Source organism: Siniperca chuatsi, linkage group LG5 (assembly GCF_020085105.1).
Source record: "Siniperca chuatsi isolate FFG_IHB_CAS linkage group LG5, ASM2008510v1, whole genome shotgun sequence".
Classification (NCBI taxonomy): Eukaryota; Metazoa; Chordata; class Actinopteri; order Centrarchiformes; family Sinipercidae; genus Siniperca; species Siniperca chuatsi.
The window spans coordinates 7,061,046-7,080,157 of NC_058046.1; the positions used below are offsets into that span (position 1 = coordinate 7,061,046).

The 19,112-nt window shown below is 37.7% G+C and overlaps 1 protein-coding gene across 2 annotated transcripts; it reads right to left on the minus strand.

Moving 5' to 3' along the window:
* Positions 1–734: 734 nt before the first annotated feature.
* LOC122876738 lies at positions 735–18,223 on the minus strand. 2 transcript variants are annotated; one of them, XM_044197391.1, is made up of 13 exons: positions 18,031–18,223; positions 15,976–16,082; positions 15,642–15,809; positions 14,572–14,676; positions 12,483–12,605; positions 9,774–9,929; positions 9,618–9,654; positions 7,975–8,075; positions 6,662–6,822; positions 3,315–3,474; positions 2,423–2,548; positions 1,835–1,904; positions 735–922 (listed from the first exon to the last, which is right to left on the minus strand). In XM_044197391.1, exons 1-13 carry the CDS (start codon positions 18,098–18,100, stop codon positions 795–797), a joined length of 1,512 nt encoding a protein of 503 aa, XP_044053326.1. In that variant the 5' UTR covers positions 18,101–18,223; the 3' UTR covers positions 735–794. The 2 variants fall into 2 exon arrangements, with proteins under 2 accessions (XP_044053326.1, XP_044053325.1); XM_044197390.1 differs by having other exon boundaries at positions 9,618–9,657.
* Positions 18,224–19,112: the final 889 nt, after the last annotated feature.

The window sequence follows — 19,112 nt, forward strand, 5'->3', positions numbered from 1 at the left end:
CCTTCTGAGTTTGACCCTTGCCTGCCTCACCATCCCCTAAGCCTTTGTACCTCCATTTTGCGTAATTAAATCATTTAACTGCATCAAGCTCTGTCTCAGTCATCTGCATTTGGGTCCTTCCTCTGTATTCCTGTTACCCTGCTTGCACCAACCGTGACACTTTTACATATATTTTACATTTCTTTCTTAGTGCTATTAGTATAATCTTGAGGAGAATTATAATCTTTTGATGAGAATTGTGTTTGACAGCATTATTTGATAGTGACCATTTGCTATATTGCAAAAATGATTAAAACTCACTGATACACAAGTTGCAGTGATGCCCTGATACATTCACTTTATGGTGTATTCCCTAATTTGATGCAGACGTTTGCATTAGATAAACTTGCCACAAGGATCAACATGTGCATCTGTTCTCTTTAAATTAGTTGCACAATGCTCCTACCTAGTGGTTTAATATAAGCTCTGCAGTTTTAAGCAAGCTTACACCTAAGGTTGTCTTTGTGCTTTGCTTACAGTGTACACATTTTGCTAAATTTAAGAAGTATATTCATGGAGTGGCATTCACTGTACACTGTCCACAGCCTGGTTTGTTTAAATTCACTTAAACATAAAATATAAACACTCTTTCTCACTATAAAAGTCCAAGGAAAATACTGTCAGTTATTTAGTCTACAATAGCAAGGGAATTTCAGTGTTTTGATCAGTGTCAAACAGTCAACAAAAGCAGAAACTTCCTGCTGCTTTCTTGTTTATTTCATTAGCCTTATTATACCCACTTTGTGGTCTGTATCTCACTGCTTCCTCCTGACTCTACTCGAGGACTTCTTGTTCTGCTCAGATTCAATCAGTCTAATGCTGCTGCGTTTGATTTCCTCGCGGGACAGAGAGCACTCTTCTTCATCACTAAGCTGGGGAGTGTCTGTGAGATGGGATCAAGAAAGAGAGGCAGATTCTCAGTCAAGGCATCTGCACAAATGACAGCCTTGAGAGCATTCCTGATATTTACTTTTGTTTTGTAAAACATTTTTTTTTAAAGACATTTTCAGTTTCACACCTGCCCCTGATCAAAATAGTGCTCTTTTTCCTTGAATAAACATTGTTACAGTAGTAAAATCTAACCCTATGAATCCCAACCTTTTTCCTTAAGGAACCCCTATTTTACCATTAAGTACACTGATGACCCCAGCCACACACAACCCTGACAGGACTGTGTTCCAGCAGCTTCTAAACCATAGCAGACCTGTTTCTGTGGTGACTGTTTGCTTACACCTGAACATCAGGACTGACTGTCTCTCAGCAGAGGGTGACAGTTTGGGTTTTCTTCTAAACATTGGCAAAGAGCCCACTGACTGCTATGTTGCTCTAACCCATTATAACATTTTGGCAATTTATGTGCCAAAATTTGTATTTCAATACAAAGCATGGGCGACTGTGGCTTAGTGGTAGAGCGGGTCGTCCACCAATCGGAAGGGCGGCGGTTCAATTCCGGCTTCCCCTAGCCCACATGTCGAAGTGTCCTTGGGCAAGATACTGAACCCCAAATTGCTCCCGAGGTGTGTGAATGATTAGTTACTTTGATGAGCAGTTCTGCCAATGTGTGTGAATGTAGATGAAGCGCTTTGAGTAGTCAGAAAGACTAGAAAGTCGCTATATAAGTACAGTCCTTTTACCATTTGTATGCAAGTCAAACATGCCTTAATTCTTAGATTTTTGTAACTGTATTCCAATCTATCCCACCTTTCAGTCAATACTTGGATATTCCTCTTCTTGCGTATTTCTTTTCACAATAATAAGCTTCTGGATGCATCCAGTTCTGTAAGTTGTTGCTCACCTATAGGAGTGGTTGGTCTCTTGTTGGTCCTTAACTCCATCGCGTTGAGCTGTTCCAGCAAACTGTAAACCTAAGGAAGAAGACACAGACGCGAAGGCTGTGGGGGTTAACACATTAACCAGACAACAGACTCATATTTTTTTAAATTGACAATGGACAGGGAATTTAAACCAAAATTGATTTCTGGCCCTTTTAAAAACTTAGCTTATAAACAGCTGGGTCAGCGGGACAGATAATAGATAAACTTGAGAACTTGCCAAAAACACATTTTTGTAAACCGTGTATATAAATCTACTCATGTAACTCTGGTTAAGACAGGAAACGTGTTTTCAAAAATGTCAGTGTTACTAAATGAATCAGTCATAACTGATGAAGAAAATGGTCAAATTTAAAGATGCTGATAATCTGCACAAAATCTGGGTAGCTCCATTACACAACTATTACTGTGTTATTGTTATAGGACATTTACAACTATAATAACATCAGCACAAAATATCAGATGCAGCACATTAACCTGTCCCATCTTTTAAAAATTGTTTTGGTCAGACCCAAACTGAGAGCAGATAGAAAATATCAGAATTGTAGCACCCTCTCTTGGTCCAGGCTGCTGATCTCAGGTTTCTGCGCCGAGGCTCTTTGCTGTAATGTTGGTAGACGGGCGCTGATGTCCCTCAGCTTGTCTATGCTGTCAGTACTGGATGCACTGGGCAACCCCTGCAGAAGAGTCAAAGATTTGTTGAATATGTCAGTATTAATAGTTTCACCCATGCTTTCCCTGATGATGAAATATCTGCTGGGAAAAAGGACAACAAGAAAACAAACAAGAGTGCTCTGATGCTGACAAGAGCTAGCAAGATGCAGGTTAGCGAGACTTACTCAGACAGCAAAACAACATGTAAAGATGGACAGACAGAGAAGAAAAGAAAAACTGGTAATGCTCATCCAGCAAACACAACTGTCAAACTCAAAATATGAAGAAGCCTAAAATTGCTCTCGAGTTCACTCTCAGTATAGTAAGAGAGCCTTGTGTATTTTGTGGGTAAAAACTTGTTTACACTGGAAAAGTGGCAAAATAAAGCATACTGAAGTTTAAATGACATTTCAAAGTCGCAGTTTCATATATTGTAATCACTTCATTGAATATGTTTATGTATATGTTTTTTGTAACTGTTAAAACAGTATACTTTGATGATTAGTATGTACTGTACAGATTCATTATATAGCATGGATTTGGGACACAGCTTTAGGTTAACAGTGTAGTCGCTTCTATGAAGGCATTGCTTCGTGGCCAGTATGGAGAGGAGGAATAATTACAGCAACCTATAACTCTTTCAAGGTACATATGACATGTTAGCACTGTATTAAAATAGACTTGGAAAAATTATATTCTGTCCTTTAAAGACAGTAGTAAACAAAAAGACATCCTAAAATATAGTACAATAAGTGGGATGGTTTGGAGAGTACTGTTTTTGATCCAGACCTCCACGGGCACACAGCTCATCCTGAAGTAGAGGTTGTTCACCCCCTGCTCAACAGTGTCCAACAGATCCTGAGACTGCTGCAGCTCGGCCTGAAATCGTTGAACACGGTCCACTTCCTGTTTCAGCCTTGCCTGCATTTGTTCCTTCAGTTTGTCAAACCTTAAAATAAACAGATGGAGTTTTTTTTAAGACAGTCCCTCTCTCCCCACATAATAAAAGCAAAACATGGCAGTAAAATGTCTCACTGTGCAGTATACAATAAAACTTGTAATGGCCCCATTTGAAGGTGTCTCACAGTTCTTACTTAGCAACACTTTCATTACTGATGTTATTTCTCTTCAGTACAAACTGTCCCTGTCCCAGCTGTTTAAGAAGATTAAGTGATGAGTGCATCAAGCGGATCAGATATTCGATATGTCACTGTGCAACAACACACTTTGAGAATGGCCCAAGGTGACGGGAGAGGGGATTGTGAAAACATCTCAGGAGAAATCAGTAGACACATCAATCAGGCCCAATCACCCCACAAGAGGATGTTGTTAACAGAGATTTCCTCGCTGTGCCAGACTGATAAATCTTCAATCCAGCCACAAGAGGCCTATCAGGTCTGCCAGCACCGAGATGCTTTTAAATAATCACCCTCATTATCAAACCCTCCATACAGCCACGGGCATTAAACTACCTGCCATGTGAGTTAAAAGACAGATGCAGTAATCCAGATTGATGGCTCATAGCATTTGGCAAGTCCAGCATCTAGAATAGGCTGTGTGGCATGACAAGAAATGCTACATTTCTTACCTATCCATGTTAATTGTCTATGGAGTTCAAGTAATTTATCCTAGTATTAGGTCTTAAACTGTTACTAATATAAGTATTAAACTGCATCAGAAAACTGCCCTCATCTTCCTCCCGTCCTCACTGAACGATTTTTAGCACGTCAGTTGACCATTTGCTACGCCCCTGCTCCAAACAATGAGTGTCCAACCATAGTTACGTCATGCCTGTCAAGCTTTGGATTCCTCCACATACTGAGGAGGTGTGTATGGGGCTGTAGTAAGAGACTCGCCATTTAAAGAGGCGTGAGGGTGATGTCTTTGTTTAGCCTTTCCAAATCCAAAACTACAAGAGCAAAAGTGTAATAAATGGATTAAACTGTGTGTTAATCTGCTCTAATGTAAGCTGCAAATGTTAGCATGGCCAGCTAACTAGCATACTACCTACAGTAGTAACTGAGCATTACTTCCAGTAATTTGTTCCCCCTGGTTTTGTGTTAGCACTGTACTGTATTGACCTTATGCGGCCCGCCCCTTTTTGTTTGTTCCATTTCCGGTTTTGTCTCCCAGCTTCTGTTTGCTATTGCTAGCTATAGTAAATACAAGTAAAAAGGGGCGGACCTGAACGGTTAACGCTGCCTACTATACATTTCTCAATGTTGGGAACACACGTCCACATTTTTTAGGAGGTCATATGGTCTGACACGACCACTTCCACCTCAGATATTGTATTAAAAAGACAATCTTCAATGCAAAGTTACCTACGGCGCTAACTAGCTAACAACTAGCTTACAATTAGCTAATTTGTGTTGCAGCAGTACATTAGCTTGATGTTTCAATGGTGAACATTTCAAGAGCTCTGATGCTTAATTTGTCAGTACGATGACAGATAATTAAGTTATTAATATTATTTACATTATTCACAAATGATCACAAAGAAATAAAACCCAGATGATTTTTACTTTGTTGGTCTGGAATCTGTTTTATCAACATGAATAAAAAACACATCTTTTCACCCTACTATGTAATATAATATATATTTTACTGATAATATAATTTGGAATAATAAGCTTGTTGGAAAATAATAGGCCCATGTCATGGAAAACTGGACTATGTGTAATCGTGTAACTAACCACATGAGTCTTCACTGTGACTGTGTTTTGGGTGGAGAAATATTGTATTAACACACGCTTTGAACGGCTACTCAGACAACTTCTGTTATGATTTCATATTGTTACATAACACATAATAAAACATAAATACTAACACATTCTGATCAGTCAACATGACTATTATAACAGTTTCAGACAACTGCTCGCTGTCTGAAAACACATTATAACTTGACCAGCTGATCTCAGCACTGTGTAGGAGGACTGATCTAATTAGCGGCACTATGTAAAAAGCGGTCGATGTTTGTCAGACTGCTGTAGAACAATGTACGGTATATTAGAAAACTGGTCAGATATTTGCTAAATAGGTGTAGGTGCAAGGTGATCACAAGCAGCAGATGTCAATCTACATAACGTGACACATTCCCACTTCTGGTGTAGACAGGAAGTTAAAAGACAAAATAACTGAGTCGGAGCACTTCCTTGTGGTTGAAATGCACAACGTCAATAGAGAGCTGAAGTCATGACGTGACGTCCAGGCTAGCCTCTATTCCACTAGCTTCTCAACTCAATGCAATCTCTCATTCAGCATTTCTTTCATCAGACTTTCTGAAAAAAACTACAGCAGTTGCTATAAGAAATTGAAAACTTTCGTGATTTTAACAGTTTAACAACAATTATTTTGTGAGCAGAGAAAAAAACTACAGCTGTGTGGCAGTGCTCATACTTATGTCATTGTAACTTGGTTTCGCCTATATCTATAAAACACTCTTCTAAAGTCATTTTTTCAACTTTCTAGTTGTAATCTCTGCTGCCTAAAAACTTCTACAGCATTCAGTCTCCTCTGTCCTGCTGTTTTTACAGACATGTCTGAGCTAAACGCGAGCCTTTTGCAAAACCAGCACTTCCAAATTACTGTAATATTAGCAATCATCACAATCAAATTCAGGGCTGCAACTAATGGCTATTTTCATTACAGATTAATCACCAGTTATTTTCTTGATTATTTGAATGAACATTTGGTCCATAAAATGTCAGAAAATTGTGAAAAATCCCCATTACAATTTCCCGGAGTCCAAGTTGACAGTCAAAACTTGCTTGTTTTGCAGACCAACAGTCCAAAAACAAAGACTATGAAAAACCAGCAAATGTAGCAAACATTTTAGAAGCTACAACCAATAAAATTGTTGCAGATTAATGTTCAATTTATCTGCATATATCAATCACTTTAGTTAGTCAATTAGTAGTTTCAGCTCTACTTAAATTACATTGTTTTTTAATGAAAGGTGGTGTGCCAAATAAAGATTTGAGATATATTATTAGGTGGCCATCTGAGATGACCCATCTGAGCTCCACATTTTGGCTCTACAACTAACACATATTTTACTATTTACAATTGGACAAGTAAAGATAATTGGAGCACTGGAAAACGCTGACTGTGTAGCAGAGCTTCAATGACAGTACCTTGTAGCTTTAGGTTTGGCACTGAACTTGAGTTCGGTGTACTGGAGCTCCAGATCAGCCAGGGTTTTGGCCTCCAGCCTGACCATTTCCTCATACTGGGTTACCTCATTGAGGAGCTTTTCCTTGGTGGCTCGCTGTGACACCACCTTGTTAACCAGATCCTATTAAGGACAGGCAGACACCATATCATACAGCCATGCAGCATGTGTCTTAATAAATCAACAAAGTGCTACAAAACAAAAGCATACAATAAAAGCATCTAAAAGGACTGATTTAATGCCCAACGACTCACTTAAAATCAAATTATGTAGGCCTATCCTTTTTGTGAATGTCCTTAAAGGAATAGTTCAGCATTTTCTTGCTGAGAGTTAGATGAGAAGATCAATACCACTTTCATGTCTGTATGCTAAATATGAAGCCAGAAGCTGGTTAGCTTATCTTAACATAAAGACTGGAAACAGGTAGCTGACTCTGGCTCTGTCCAAACACTAACAAAATTCAGTGACCTTATTTCTTGGTTGGGCGCAGTATCTTCCTGCGATCTCCACTTGTTGCCTGGCAACCTCATAGTGACAACAAGACTCCAGGAAATCGCTGCGCCAACCAAGACAGTTACCTAACATCCCATAAAAAAACCTGTTGTTTTTACACTTTTTTGTACGGATTAAACAAATAAGATATAACGTTTTAATTTGTGAGCTTTAGAGGTGCTCAGAGGCAGAAGTCATTAACGCTGCACAGAGCCAGGCTAGTTTCTCCCTTCCAGGCTATATGGTAAGTAATTCTGGCATCAATCTTCTTGTTGAATTCTCAGCAAGACAGTGGATACAATTACTGTATTACCCAAAAGGCCAAACCATTCCTTTGCATGTATCACAGCATCATGTCATGGTCATAATTGTATAAATGTAGAATACTGTTGGTTTTAGAAATCTTAGCTGTCTAGGACCATTGAGGTTTGTATAACTTAATCAAAACAACAACGATGTGAACGCAATGAAACATGGTAGCACTGATCAGACAAATGAACCACATAACTCCGGGGAAATAACCCAATGCACTTCCCACAGTGGCTTACTATATTAACATGGAGTTCAGTTACAGGCCACAGAGGGCTCTGTAGTTATTTCCTATGCCAGGATTTAAGCACATTAAGCTGCATTAGTTCATAGTTTTACCTCTTTTTTTATTTTTTGTGTCCTTGCTGTTCTATTTGTGTATTTTTACCATGTACGGCACTTTGAAGGGGACCTGTCTGCTAAAACTGCTTCATTAATGATACATGTAAATGTGGCTTGAATTGAATTTGCTACCTGAATGTCAGCACAGCCCAGAGTCTCTCTCAGAGCCTCCATATCCTCTACCAGTTCCAAGTCAGACTGTGAAGCACCACAGATGTCATAATACTGATGATCTGCGGAGGTACACAGAGCACATATCAACACTTAAACTATGTGATTACATAACTTATTTATGCTTACAGTATTATAGTGCATTAAACAGAGGGACAGGTATCACAGAGCTCATTCTGCTTTGTTACATTAATGGACGAGTACTAGTATTTGAAGTGATGGGAGTGTGAAGCGCTCCCTTGCTATTTTAAGTTCTATTTTTAGATTTCTTTATTTGAAGTTCTGTGTCTTCATTTACAAAAGACACAAGTAGTGCATAAAATAATTCTTGTCTCCCAAAGTCTGCCTGCGACTGCCCCATCCTGCTCGAGGTTTCTGCCTCTTAAAGGAAGTTTTTCCTTGCCACTGTCGCCAAGTGCTTACTCATGGTGGGAATTGTTGGGTTTCTAAATACTATTATAAACAGTACGGTCTAGACCTGCTCTATAGGAAAAGTGCAATGAAATAACTGTTATAAATTGGTATGATATAAATAAATTGAATTTAATTGAATAGTTGTAAGCTAGTTAGCGCCATAGGCAACTTTGCACTGAAGATTGTCTTTTTAATACAATATCTGAGATGGAAATGGTCGTGTCAGACCATATGACCTCCTAAAAAATGTGGACGTGTGCTCCCAACATTGAGAAATGTATAATAGGCTGTGTTAATTGTTCAGGACGCATTCAGGTATGAATTGGCGTAATATAAATACAATTGAACTGAATTGAATATCATATTGTTCATTCTATGATCAGTGATGTGTTTTTCTGTTAAAACATTTTTTTATGTTTTTTTAATTTTTTTCTGTTAAAACATTTTTTTATTACATATACATAGTGATAATATAATAGGAAATTGGCTGAAATGGAAAAGGCAGGGAAGAAATTCAACTGCTGGTAGATGAGGTACATCAGAGTCACACCAAAACATGTCTCAGAAGGTGTGTTCCTGTTTCTGTACTGCAGTCATCTAGGATCTACTCTGAACCAACATCAGAGATCTCTGGAGCACTCTTAAATTTAACAACATTTTGACAAACAGCTTTTATTCTTAAATTTACCTGTGGGAGTAAAGGGTTATCTTTCTCTTAAGTCCACATTTTCACTTTCCAATTTGATAAATATGGGCCCAGAGTTAAAAGGTGCTTCACAGGTGCACATAAAATACAATAAACAGTGTACAGCAAGAATTTTTGGGAAAAGTGAGACATGGAAATGCAACAAAATAAACAACATAAAACCATTGGAGGAAAATAAAAATTGGATAGCCAAATATGTCCCAGTAAAAGGGTTATTCAGAAGTATAGTCCTGCAAGTTTGATTTTGATGTGTTAATCTAATTGATTAACTGATTATAGGTTAATCGAAAGGCACTTATTTTGGTGATTTTCATCCCACTTGCCACTCATGTTAATTTCTACACGTTTAAAATTCAGGGAACTGTATAGGTTATGATATAACACAACTACGGACAATTGGTGTTTAGGGATTTCACCACCTACAGCAGCATAGCATGACTACAGTGACAGACGGTTGAATAAAACAAGTTCTTTGTTGCAATACCTTTGACTGGAATTGAGTGTGCTTCTTCTTCAATTTCCTGCTTGTGAAAAAAAGATATATAACAACAAATTAACATTAATCAATCACTTATTTACAAGCTGATTCATCTTATTTGTCTTCATCCCAATCTCAGATTAGTTCCTTTTCCATTCTTACCCGCTCTTTCAGCCTGCTGTGCCCTCTTTCGCTAAGACGCCCAAGTGTTTCTGTTTGCCTTTTCAGCTCCCTTTCTTCTGCATTTAGTTCGCACAGCTCACAATCCATTTCTCTTTTCCTTTCTATTGTCTCATGTTCCATCTGAACCATCTTGCCCTGATGGGTTGAAAAGACAGGAAAGAACAAAGACAATTACATTTTAATCTTTGAAAGACCCAAGGCAGCTTTAGAGCACCACAACCATCATAATAAGGGAGTTCTTTCAACAACTTTTTGTCACTGCTTGTTCTGACAGCTTGACAGATTTTTGAGTTAATCCATTGGGTTTAAAAAAGTTTCCATAAGGTAAACAAGGGTCATAGTTTTTTTCTTTCAAGCCATATAGGACCATGAAATCCTTAAAATTAAGTTTAATACGAACATGACAAATTTAACTTGTAATCATTTTATACAGTATAACAGTAGTGAATTCCCTTTGTGACAAACATAACCACGTTATTAAGAGGGCTCAGAGGTCAGAGGTAGTGAGTAGTTACAGAGCTTCTTAAGGTAGAATAAAGAAACATCGCACTCAACCAAAGACAGAAAAAGGAGTGCTGAGGGATGCAGAGTACAAAAAATCTTCACGCACCCAAAAAGTCCTTTAATTTAATTCTCAGTTTTCAGTTCACTACAGGGGAATAAAATGCACCAAACCTTTGTGTGCAATAATCATGAGCCCCAGGGTTGAGTCTTTTAAACCTTTCACCACTGGAGTTGCCTTACTGACAATTTCACAGGGCAATTTCACATTACATAGTTTTTCCTCAATTGCTTAAGCCCATTTTCTTCTCAAAACACAAAGAGCACTGATCAGCACAGCACTTAATTTGTCCTGCGAAAGGCTGTCACTCACTCAAAACATGTTTCCCTGTTATTGTGACTCTTAAATTGTGTTTCTTTATGTAATGTCTCATTGAGATTCACATGCAGTAACCCAATAATAAATTCAAATAGTCTCTACAATACAGCTGACGAATCATCTCATGACATACAAACACCTGTTTCAACAGATTGTTCACCTTTCGGGCATGTTCCCTCTTCACAGTAAGTACCTCATATGAGGCAGTAACGTAAAACAGAAAAACGACAAAAACAGAAAAAACAAATGTCTCAGTACAATACATTCATGTAAATAAGGAACTACTTTGAAATGAAAACCAAAAATGTACATCCCCTCCAACATCTTTTTATATATATCCAAATATTCTTATCTATCTGGTCACAGCACTTGATCTGATATTTGGCCTTATAATATACACAAAACCTTTTTGCATGATTCAAACTCTCCCCTACATGTCTCTGCCATGATGTTCTCACAAGCAACATGTCGTCTCTGTCCTCCCTCTGTCTCTTCCTCTGTGTCCACCTCTCCCTCTGACCAAACCAACACATGCAGTCTATGAGAGGTTTGTTGTCTCTATGATGTCTGTCTGCTGCATGTCCAATAAGTGTGGTGCCAATGTAAAATTCAGTTTCGCCGCCTGTGGTGTAAATGTGTTTGAGAAATGACAGCAGAGGAGTTGCACCTGTAAACTAAATTTATCAACGTGTGATAAGTTGCGACAGTTGGCTCAGATATTTAGCATGTGAGGATTTACACAAGTGTGTTGATGAACACATCTGAGAACTGTACAGATCATTAAAAAAGCAGTTTATTGCATTTTGACCACAGATCCTAACACAATCCATCGCTAGATGATTTGATGTGAGAAACTGAACTATACAGAATGACAGTGTTTTGAGTATTAGGATTTTCACTCGACGATTGTGCCAAAGCAACTTAGAAACACTGTAAACCCCACTAGTCAAATAAACATACCGTATGTTTACGTAATACATAACAAAACACACGCAAATAAACACAATTCTTAGGGCCACAAGCTCCCATTTCTACAGAGCCTCCTGAAGATTATGGCGAGAATTTATTTGAGGACTACTTTTGCATTCCCTCGCAAGATGTTTTGCGTTACCTCGCAATAAATTGTGTTCTCTCACAATACTTTTCTTCTTCCATTCCTTCTGAGCCGTATGTGTAATTGGAATGGAAGGTAGTGTGGAGATTCTCAAGTTAATGCATTTAGCATTGTTTTTGGACACCTCACCTTATATGATGTTTATTGCAAAGAAGTTATCAGATAGAACGTTATCAAACTTCTGGGTAGGAGCTGTATGTATAAGGAACATCAATTATTGCTCCACACTTACAGCAACAGGCCTTTTACCAAAACCTGTTTCAGCATTGAAGGTTACTTTAATTTGATTTGTGCAAAGAACAGAGGACCCTGTGCAAAAACGCAAAAAGCTTTCCAACTTGCGTTGGTCTGCATTCCTGATGTATCTCTGCAAGTGGTTCAGTGTTGTCTGCTCTTTCTGTGACAGAACCACAGACTCTGTTTGCAGCATTTCAGTCACCTTCTTGTTTGTTGTTTTGTGATGATGCTGAAAAGGAAATCTATGATTTGAGTGGTAATTTTAATAATAATAATTCAATTGAAATATAGATAATTTATAGAAAAATATAGTGAAGAGAAACTGCTTCTTATTTTCCTAGGGACCCAGTGGAGCTTCTGATAGACTCCTGTAAGCCTCCAAACACCAGTCTGAAATCCACATCAGACCTTCTTGCTGTAGTCAGGTTAAGCTAGGCTTGTGGTGGTAAAGTCTTACCAGTGTGCTGTCTGCAGCAGCTGCTGCTGACTGAAACTGTTGGGTTGCTTTGTCCACCTCTGCCTGTCCAATGGCAACTGCATGTTCTTTCTGGTCCAGGACCATGTGCATTTCACGGAGCTCCTAACCACATTACAAATACAAAACATTAGCTGAATGAGACAATGGTTCTGTATGGACAGGTTACATTGCTGCGTGTTTTAATACTGCTTTTCATGTGGCTAGAAGGGCCAGCATCTCAGTGTGGTACTTTATGGGGGTGTAGACTACTGATGGCTACGCTAATGGTAGTTTACATTACAGCTTTATAGAATTATTTTTTTTCCCCATTCATATGTCTTGTGAAAGCGTTTGGTTAACTTTCCTTTCAGCTTGTCTGGTTTCCTAATGAAGGTAAACTGTGTCATTTTACAACAGTAGATTGTCTGAGTTGGGTTTTATGAAATCCCAAAGTGTTCAATATTAAATAAATAAAAAAGACGTTATGAACTATGAATAAATTGTGTAAAATATAGAAATGAACCAACAATTTGTGAAATGTTATTTCACTTTGGTGCTGAATAAAAAAACAAGCTCACAAGCCCACCTAGCTAGTTAGCCAGCTCAGTAGGTAGCATGTGCAACCTTATAAAGTTAAATAAGTATGTATTTCTATTGTGTTTATTTACAGCATTTTCTAATGAGTTGAGTTTTAATAATCTCTTAAATTATTTCACAATTTGTTGGTTCATTTATATATTTTACACAATTTATTCATACGACTACTTTCATAATGACTTAATTATTTATGTAATATTGGTTGGACTATTTAATTTTAAATGGGCTTAACCCTTAATTCTACATTCACAGGCCTTGCTGAGTGGCTGTTGAGATCTTATCAGTGATTTCACTGGATTGCTGTGACGTACATTTTAATTTGCACAGACATCAACAGCTTTACACAGTTAACAGCCGTGTTTTAAAATATGAGTTATTTTGTCCTTCGCTGCAGCACTATGTTTCACCCACACATTCAAAATCATTCACACACAGTAGCTACCTGTAAGTACACTGATATGTAACTACATGATTCGATTTACATTCCCAGAATTCAGACAGTTTGGAGTGTGGATTTAATAATAAATATGTTGGTGGGTATAATAATAGGGATGGATATAATAATACAACTGACAGTCATTTTTAATTTGCCTAAGATAAATTAAACATTTCCCTACATCTCTAGACGTTGGCTAATATCAACACATTTGTCTAAATATGACTAAAATGAGTTAGGTTGTACTGTATTGTATTTTTAATGAATAACGTAGGAGTGATATATTCTTCCTTCAATCTTGCTTTACACTCTTTTGTTTACATTTTTGCTCGTTTGAATGATAGTTTTTTAATTATTTAATCCTGTTAGCTCTAATAATAATAAGAATAAGAATAATAATTGTATTTATAGAACACTTTTCAAGCAAGAAGCACAAAGTGCTTTCCAAGGTCAGAAAATTAAGCATTGGGGACAATTGCAAAAGGTAAATAATGAAACATGTGTAAATACATACAAGCATACAGATACATACATTGAAGCTGCTCCATAGCTCAATTGTTGAGGCAAGTAAACAAGGCATTACAGTAATCGAAGCGGGAGGACAGAACTGATCTAATTTTGGAAATATTCCTCAGTTGATAAAAACATGATTGGACTATTTTCTTTATATGTTACTCCAGGTTCAAGTTACTATCAAGTGCAACACCCAGATTTTTTGTAGCAGACTTTATGTTGGGAGTGAGGGCGCCAAGGAGTGGCCATATTTTTCAGGGCCAATGATGAGAACTTCTGTCTTGTCAGGGTTATATTTTAAGAAGCTTTTTCTGTCATGTAGGCAGCTATGTAGTGAACCTAATTTACTGGTGTCAGAAGGTTTAAAAGACAGGTAGAGCTGTGTATCTTCCACGTAGCTATGGAAGGAGATGTTGTGATGACGGATTATCTGTCCCAAGGGTAAAATGTACAGGGTAAACAGAGCAGGTCCCAAGATTGATCCGTATGCAATCTTATTTCAGTTTAGAGTACTTGTAGTAAAGCAGCAACAGTATAGTTCACCTGCTGCAGGTGCTCACGGATGTGCCGATAGACGGTCTGGATCTTCTTAGCCTTTGTGATCTTCATCTTCATCTTGTCTAGGTTGTTCTCCAGCTGTCGTATTCGCTGAAAATAAGCAAAACGTTATAGTCTGTGATCAATGATTTCAATAATAAGAGATATGCTTCAACTTGAAATGTAAATGAATTCATCCAGCATTAGTGGTCCCTGTCCATGGTGCAAAAAATAGACACTAGTGCTCATGAGATATGAGTTATGTTGAGCAGTTTTAGTAGAAGCTGACCAATTTTTAGACAAACTAGGAGGTTGAGGGGTGCAAACAAGGGATGAGAAAAAGTATATTAACTCTATATTAAGCCCCATCAACTTTTAAATGTCTGTCATTTAACTGGCATCCAATATGTCAGCATCGTTTATAAATACATCAACACTGGCACTACACTGAACATACATGAAATGATTCATCATGTGGGCCTGTGGAGAATAAACACTTCTAAAACCAAAGACTTCAGAAAAAACATCACTTCCACCTTCTCAGACTATTGTTAAAAGGACAAGAAGGGGAAATTGTGAACTTTTATAAGTATCCTTTCTATGCAAGAAAGGGCAACAAAGACTGTATTTTATGCAGAAATGAAATGTTTTTAATGTTGACAGAAAGTTGATGGTGCTATTTCACAGATCCATCATCAAATCAGTCCTGACCTTCTCAGTTGTTTGTTGGTATGGGAATGTAAATGTGCAATATGTTGTGTGCATTATAGTTTATATGTTATATATATATATATATATATATATATATATAAAGCTGCACTAATCAACATTTGTATATTAATAATGATTCAAATGACTATGTATAAAGCGAAAGTTGTCATGATATGTCATATGTAAAATGTTGTGTTTTCAGGTTGTTCTGCTGCCCCCTAGTGGCAAAACAAAAAATAGTAAATGCAGCTTTAAGTATTTTATAATTCAGTTACACAATTGTTGTTGTATTTGGGGAGGTGGTGACTGTGGGTGAGTCTGTAAGGCTCCAAAATGCCTCGAAATGTCTCTAAGTGCACACTTACCTGCTTACATGTGTCTTCACAGCGGTAATTTGTAGGCTGAAGGTTCTTTGCCTTCAGTATCTCCTCCAGTTCCTTCAACCTAGCCTCTTTTTCCTTCACAGCAATCTTTAGTCTGTTGTGCGCATTGATCAGGACATGCCTTTTCCGCTTCTCTTGTTCAAATTTTTCCTGAATGACAGGAAAATAAAATCATAATATGTTTAATACCCTTCTTTGCTAATGAAAAGTCAAAGTTGGCAGGTTTATGTAGCCACTATAACATGGTGCTAGCACGGATTAATGTCTTGAAAAAAGAAAAAAAAAAAAAAAAAAAGGACAACACAGCATGCTTTACCTCCACAGATAGTCCAGGCTTGGACAATGGCTTCTGTCTTGTAGTAAGTTTCTCATGGCTGTCCAAGACCTGTGTTGCTGCACTGTCCTCTGCTTCAATCTGTTTCTCTGGAAATGAAAATGGAGCTTTATTGAGCCTTTTAGAGACTTATTTAGCAGTGTATTAATAAAACTTAGCCCTTTATGGTGGACATTATTTTACTTGATGGTAATTTTATGATGGTATGACAGAGGATAGTTTTTATACTTTTAACACTAGTGCAATATATATTCTGCAATGACTGACCGTAAAGGGGACCTGTTATGGTCATTTCCAGCTCTATATTTTTATTCTGGGTCTTCACTCGAGTAGCTTTGCATGATTTACAGTTTTAAAAAATCCTTATTTACTTATTTACTGGTCCTTTATGCAGGCCCTTAGTTCATCCTCTGTCTGAAACAAGCCGTTTTAGCCTGTCTCTTTAAGGCACCCCTCTCTAAAAGCTCACTTTCTTCTGATTGGCCAACTTCCAGAAGGTTACCGAGGAGCAGCACCCAGTGTTTGTGAGCCGCCCGGTGTTGACAACTTGGCGACTTTGTCACTAGATTTAGTGCTTTTTCAGACCCTCTTAGCAACTTTATTTCTAAAAAGCAACTAGCGACAAATTTAGCAACTTATTCAAACCATCATGAAAAAGGTGAGAAATATATTCAAATATGTTATACTGTAATTTATTCTCATGCATGCTGCGGCTCAGCGTGCTCACAGTGTCTCTCTTCCTCTCCTCTTGCACAGGCAGTCAGTGTGGGGCAGCTTCACTCTAGATAAGTAAATTGTAAATTGTTTGTTTGTGCTTCTGTTTCACTCTCTCTCTCTCTGGATTAAGATGTTACTACAGGTTGTAAATATGCAAATAGTTTGTTTGATTTTGTAAGTATTTAAATTGTTCGTTTGATCTTCTCGCTCCTCCCTCCCTTTGTATATTTATTTTTTTACTTTTTTACTTAAAATACACAATGTCCCCATTGCGAGTTTGTGATTATTTGGCCAAAGATTTCTCTATCTACATTTTATGTCTTAAATTAAGGTGATCACTCCCTCACTGGACTAAGCTTTATGCAAAAGAATGAGTGATAGCATCATCAGCATGCAAATAAGTGAATGACAATTAAGGTATTGTATGTAATTTTCAAATGTATTTTTTTGGTGCTTTGAGCACCACAAGCTGAGTGCCATATAGTCCCATTATATTCAAACAATGCAGACATCTCTACAGCTGATATCTCCAAAACTCGGCAACTCACACTAAAACAATCTAGATGGATAAATAGCACTACAGGTAAGAGGAAAAATATGTATTTTTGATTTTGGGGTGAACTATCCCTTTAAAACTGCAGTGAAAAGCAAGCAACAAACTAGTAAATAACTTCTGTAGTTGGGCCAACATGGTATGGAAATACAAAACAGATTTTTCTCTGGAAAAAAATGCATTTTTTTCAAGGGCAGCGACACTGGAAATAGGACAGTGGCACGGAAGGTCGAGCAGCGGGTGTGGGGGGTTGTACATAGAAAATAATAGGGCTGTTTTGACGCGCGCTGTTCGGCGGCGGTGTGTTTTGGCCTTGAGGCCTGTGCTTTTTGCACACAGGGATTATTTTTACAAATGTTTACCTCATGATTTGAAACTTTGGTTACATTTAATAGGACCATCTGACATTGTAACATTATATATATATGACAGAAAATAAGGGAAAAGCATAATAGGTCCCGTCCAAGGAAGATTAACATATTAACATTTAACATTTAAGCATTCCTCCCAGACACATAGCGTTAGCTACAACCCTATTTTGATACTATTATAAATTTAGTCACAGTATGCCTCTGTGATACAGCTACAGTACAATGTTCTTAGAGAGACATTTGTTTTTCATGTCTTTTGTGATAGGTTAACTTGTTAGCTAGCTAAGTTAGCTCAAATATTTATTTCACAGTGGAGTCTTCCTCTTCTTTAATTAAGGATTTTAAACAGGCTGTTGGATATCTATACTAATTAGCTGAACTAACTTTTTTAAATACCTGAGGTTTTGATTCGACGTGGAGTTGAGGTCCTTGCATCTTTCTTCTTTGTAGAGGAATTAAAATCCATTTTTATTTGTAACCATCCAGCTAGCTAGCTACTTACCTGTAAGCTTACTTAAGTTAATGTAATTTTTATTCAAATGTGCTCAATGTTCTGGTAGCTGTTTTCAAATGATTCAACTTCAATTGACTGTTGACTAACCCCTGCCCCCCTTGGTTACTGTTGCTAAGTTTGTCAAGAAGTGTTGCCAACTCTTTTCCAATGGAACTAGCTATACTAGCACAAGCTCCAAAAGACGCTAAAAAAGTTGCCAGATGACACCATACACTAATTTGCATACCGATGACGCCATCATGGATTCATTTGCATAAAGCTTAGTGGTTATGTGGGTTGCAGTGACGAAGAGATCACCTTAAGCCAATAAAAAAGTAGATAGAGCCATCCTTAGCCTAATAGTCATAAACGATCAAACAAACTATTTACATATTTACAAGCTATAGCTGCTGCTGCTGGCGTCCTCACTAAGACCAAGAAAGTGGATCACATCACTCCAGTTTTGAGGTTTTTACACTGGCTTCCTGTCTGTCAAAGAATTGATTTAAAAATACTACTGTGCACTAAATGATTGAAGGCCAAAGTATATTTCTGATCTTCTGCTACATTATGAACCATCCAGACCTCTCAGGTTGTCTGGGACAGGTCTGCATGCATGTGAATGCACCATTCTTGACCAATTCTTGGTCATTTTTGAAACAATGGGCAGGATTGTTTTGTCCAGAAAACAAACTAGATTTTATTAAACTAGAAAGCCAGCCTAGAAATAGAAGAGAGAGAAAGAGTTCTTAGCTTAACTATTTTGTTCGGATTTGTCATCTTTTCTGGGGCTGCAGCAATAGAGGGAAGGGCAGATATACATTTTAACAGCTTTTGACATCCCCCACTTTTTGAGATTCCCCTCATCCAGTAACTAGGAAAAGGTTTGAAGGGTAAAACAGAAAGGTGTCTGATCTGAGCATGTTCTAATCTGATCTTGGTTTTGATGCAGTTATTTATTTGAGATGTTTTATGTTGTTGTCTT

Coding starts and splice junctions, on each gene's coding strand:
- LOC122876738 (XM_044197390.1), bottom strand. CDS start 18,100: ATGGATTTTAATTCCTCTACAAAGAAGAAAGATGCAAGGACCTCAACT. Junction 9,658..9,773: donor ACAGCAGGCTGAAAGAGCGG/GTAAGAATGGAA, acceptor TTTTTTCACAAG/CAGGAAATTGAAGAAGAAGC. Junction 8,076..9,617: donor ACACTCAATTCCAGTCAAAG/GTATTGCAACAA, acceptor GTACCTCCGCAG/ATCATCAGTATTATGACATC.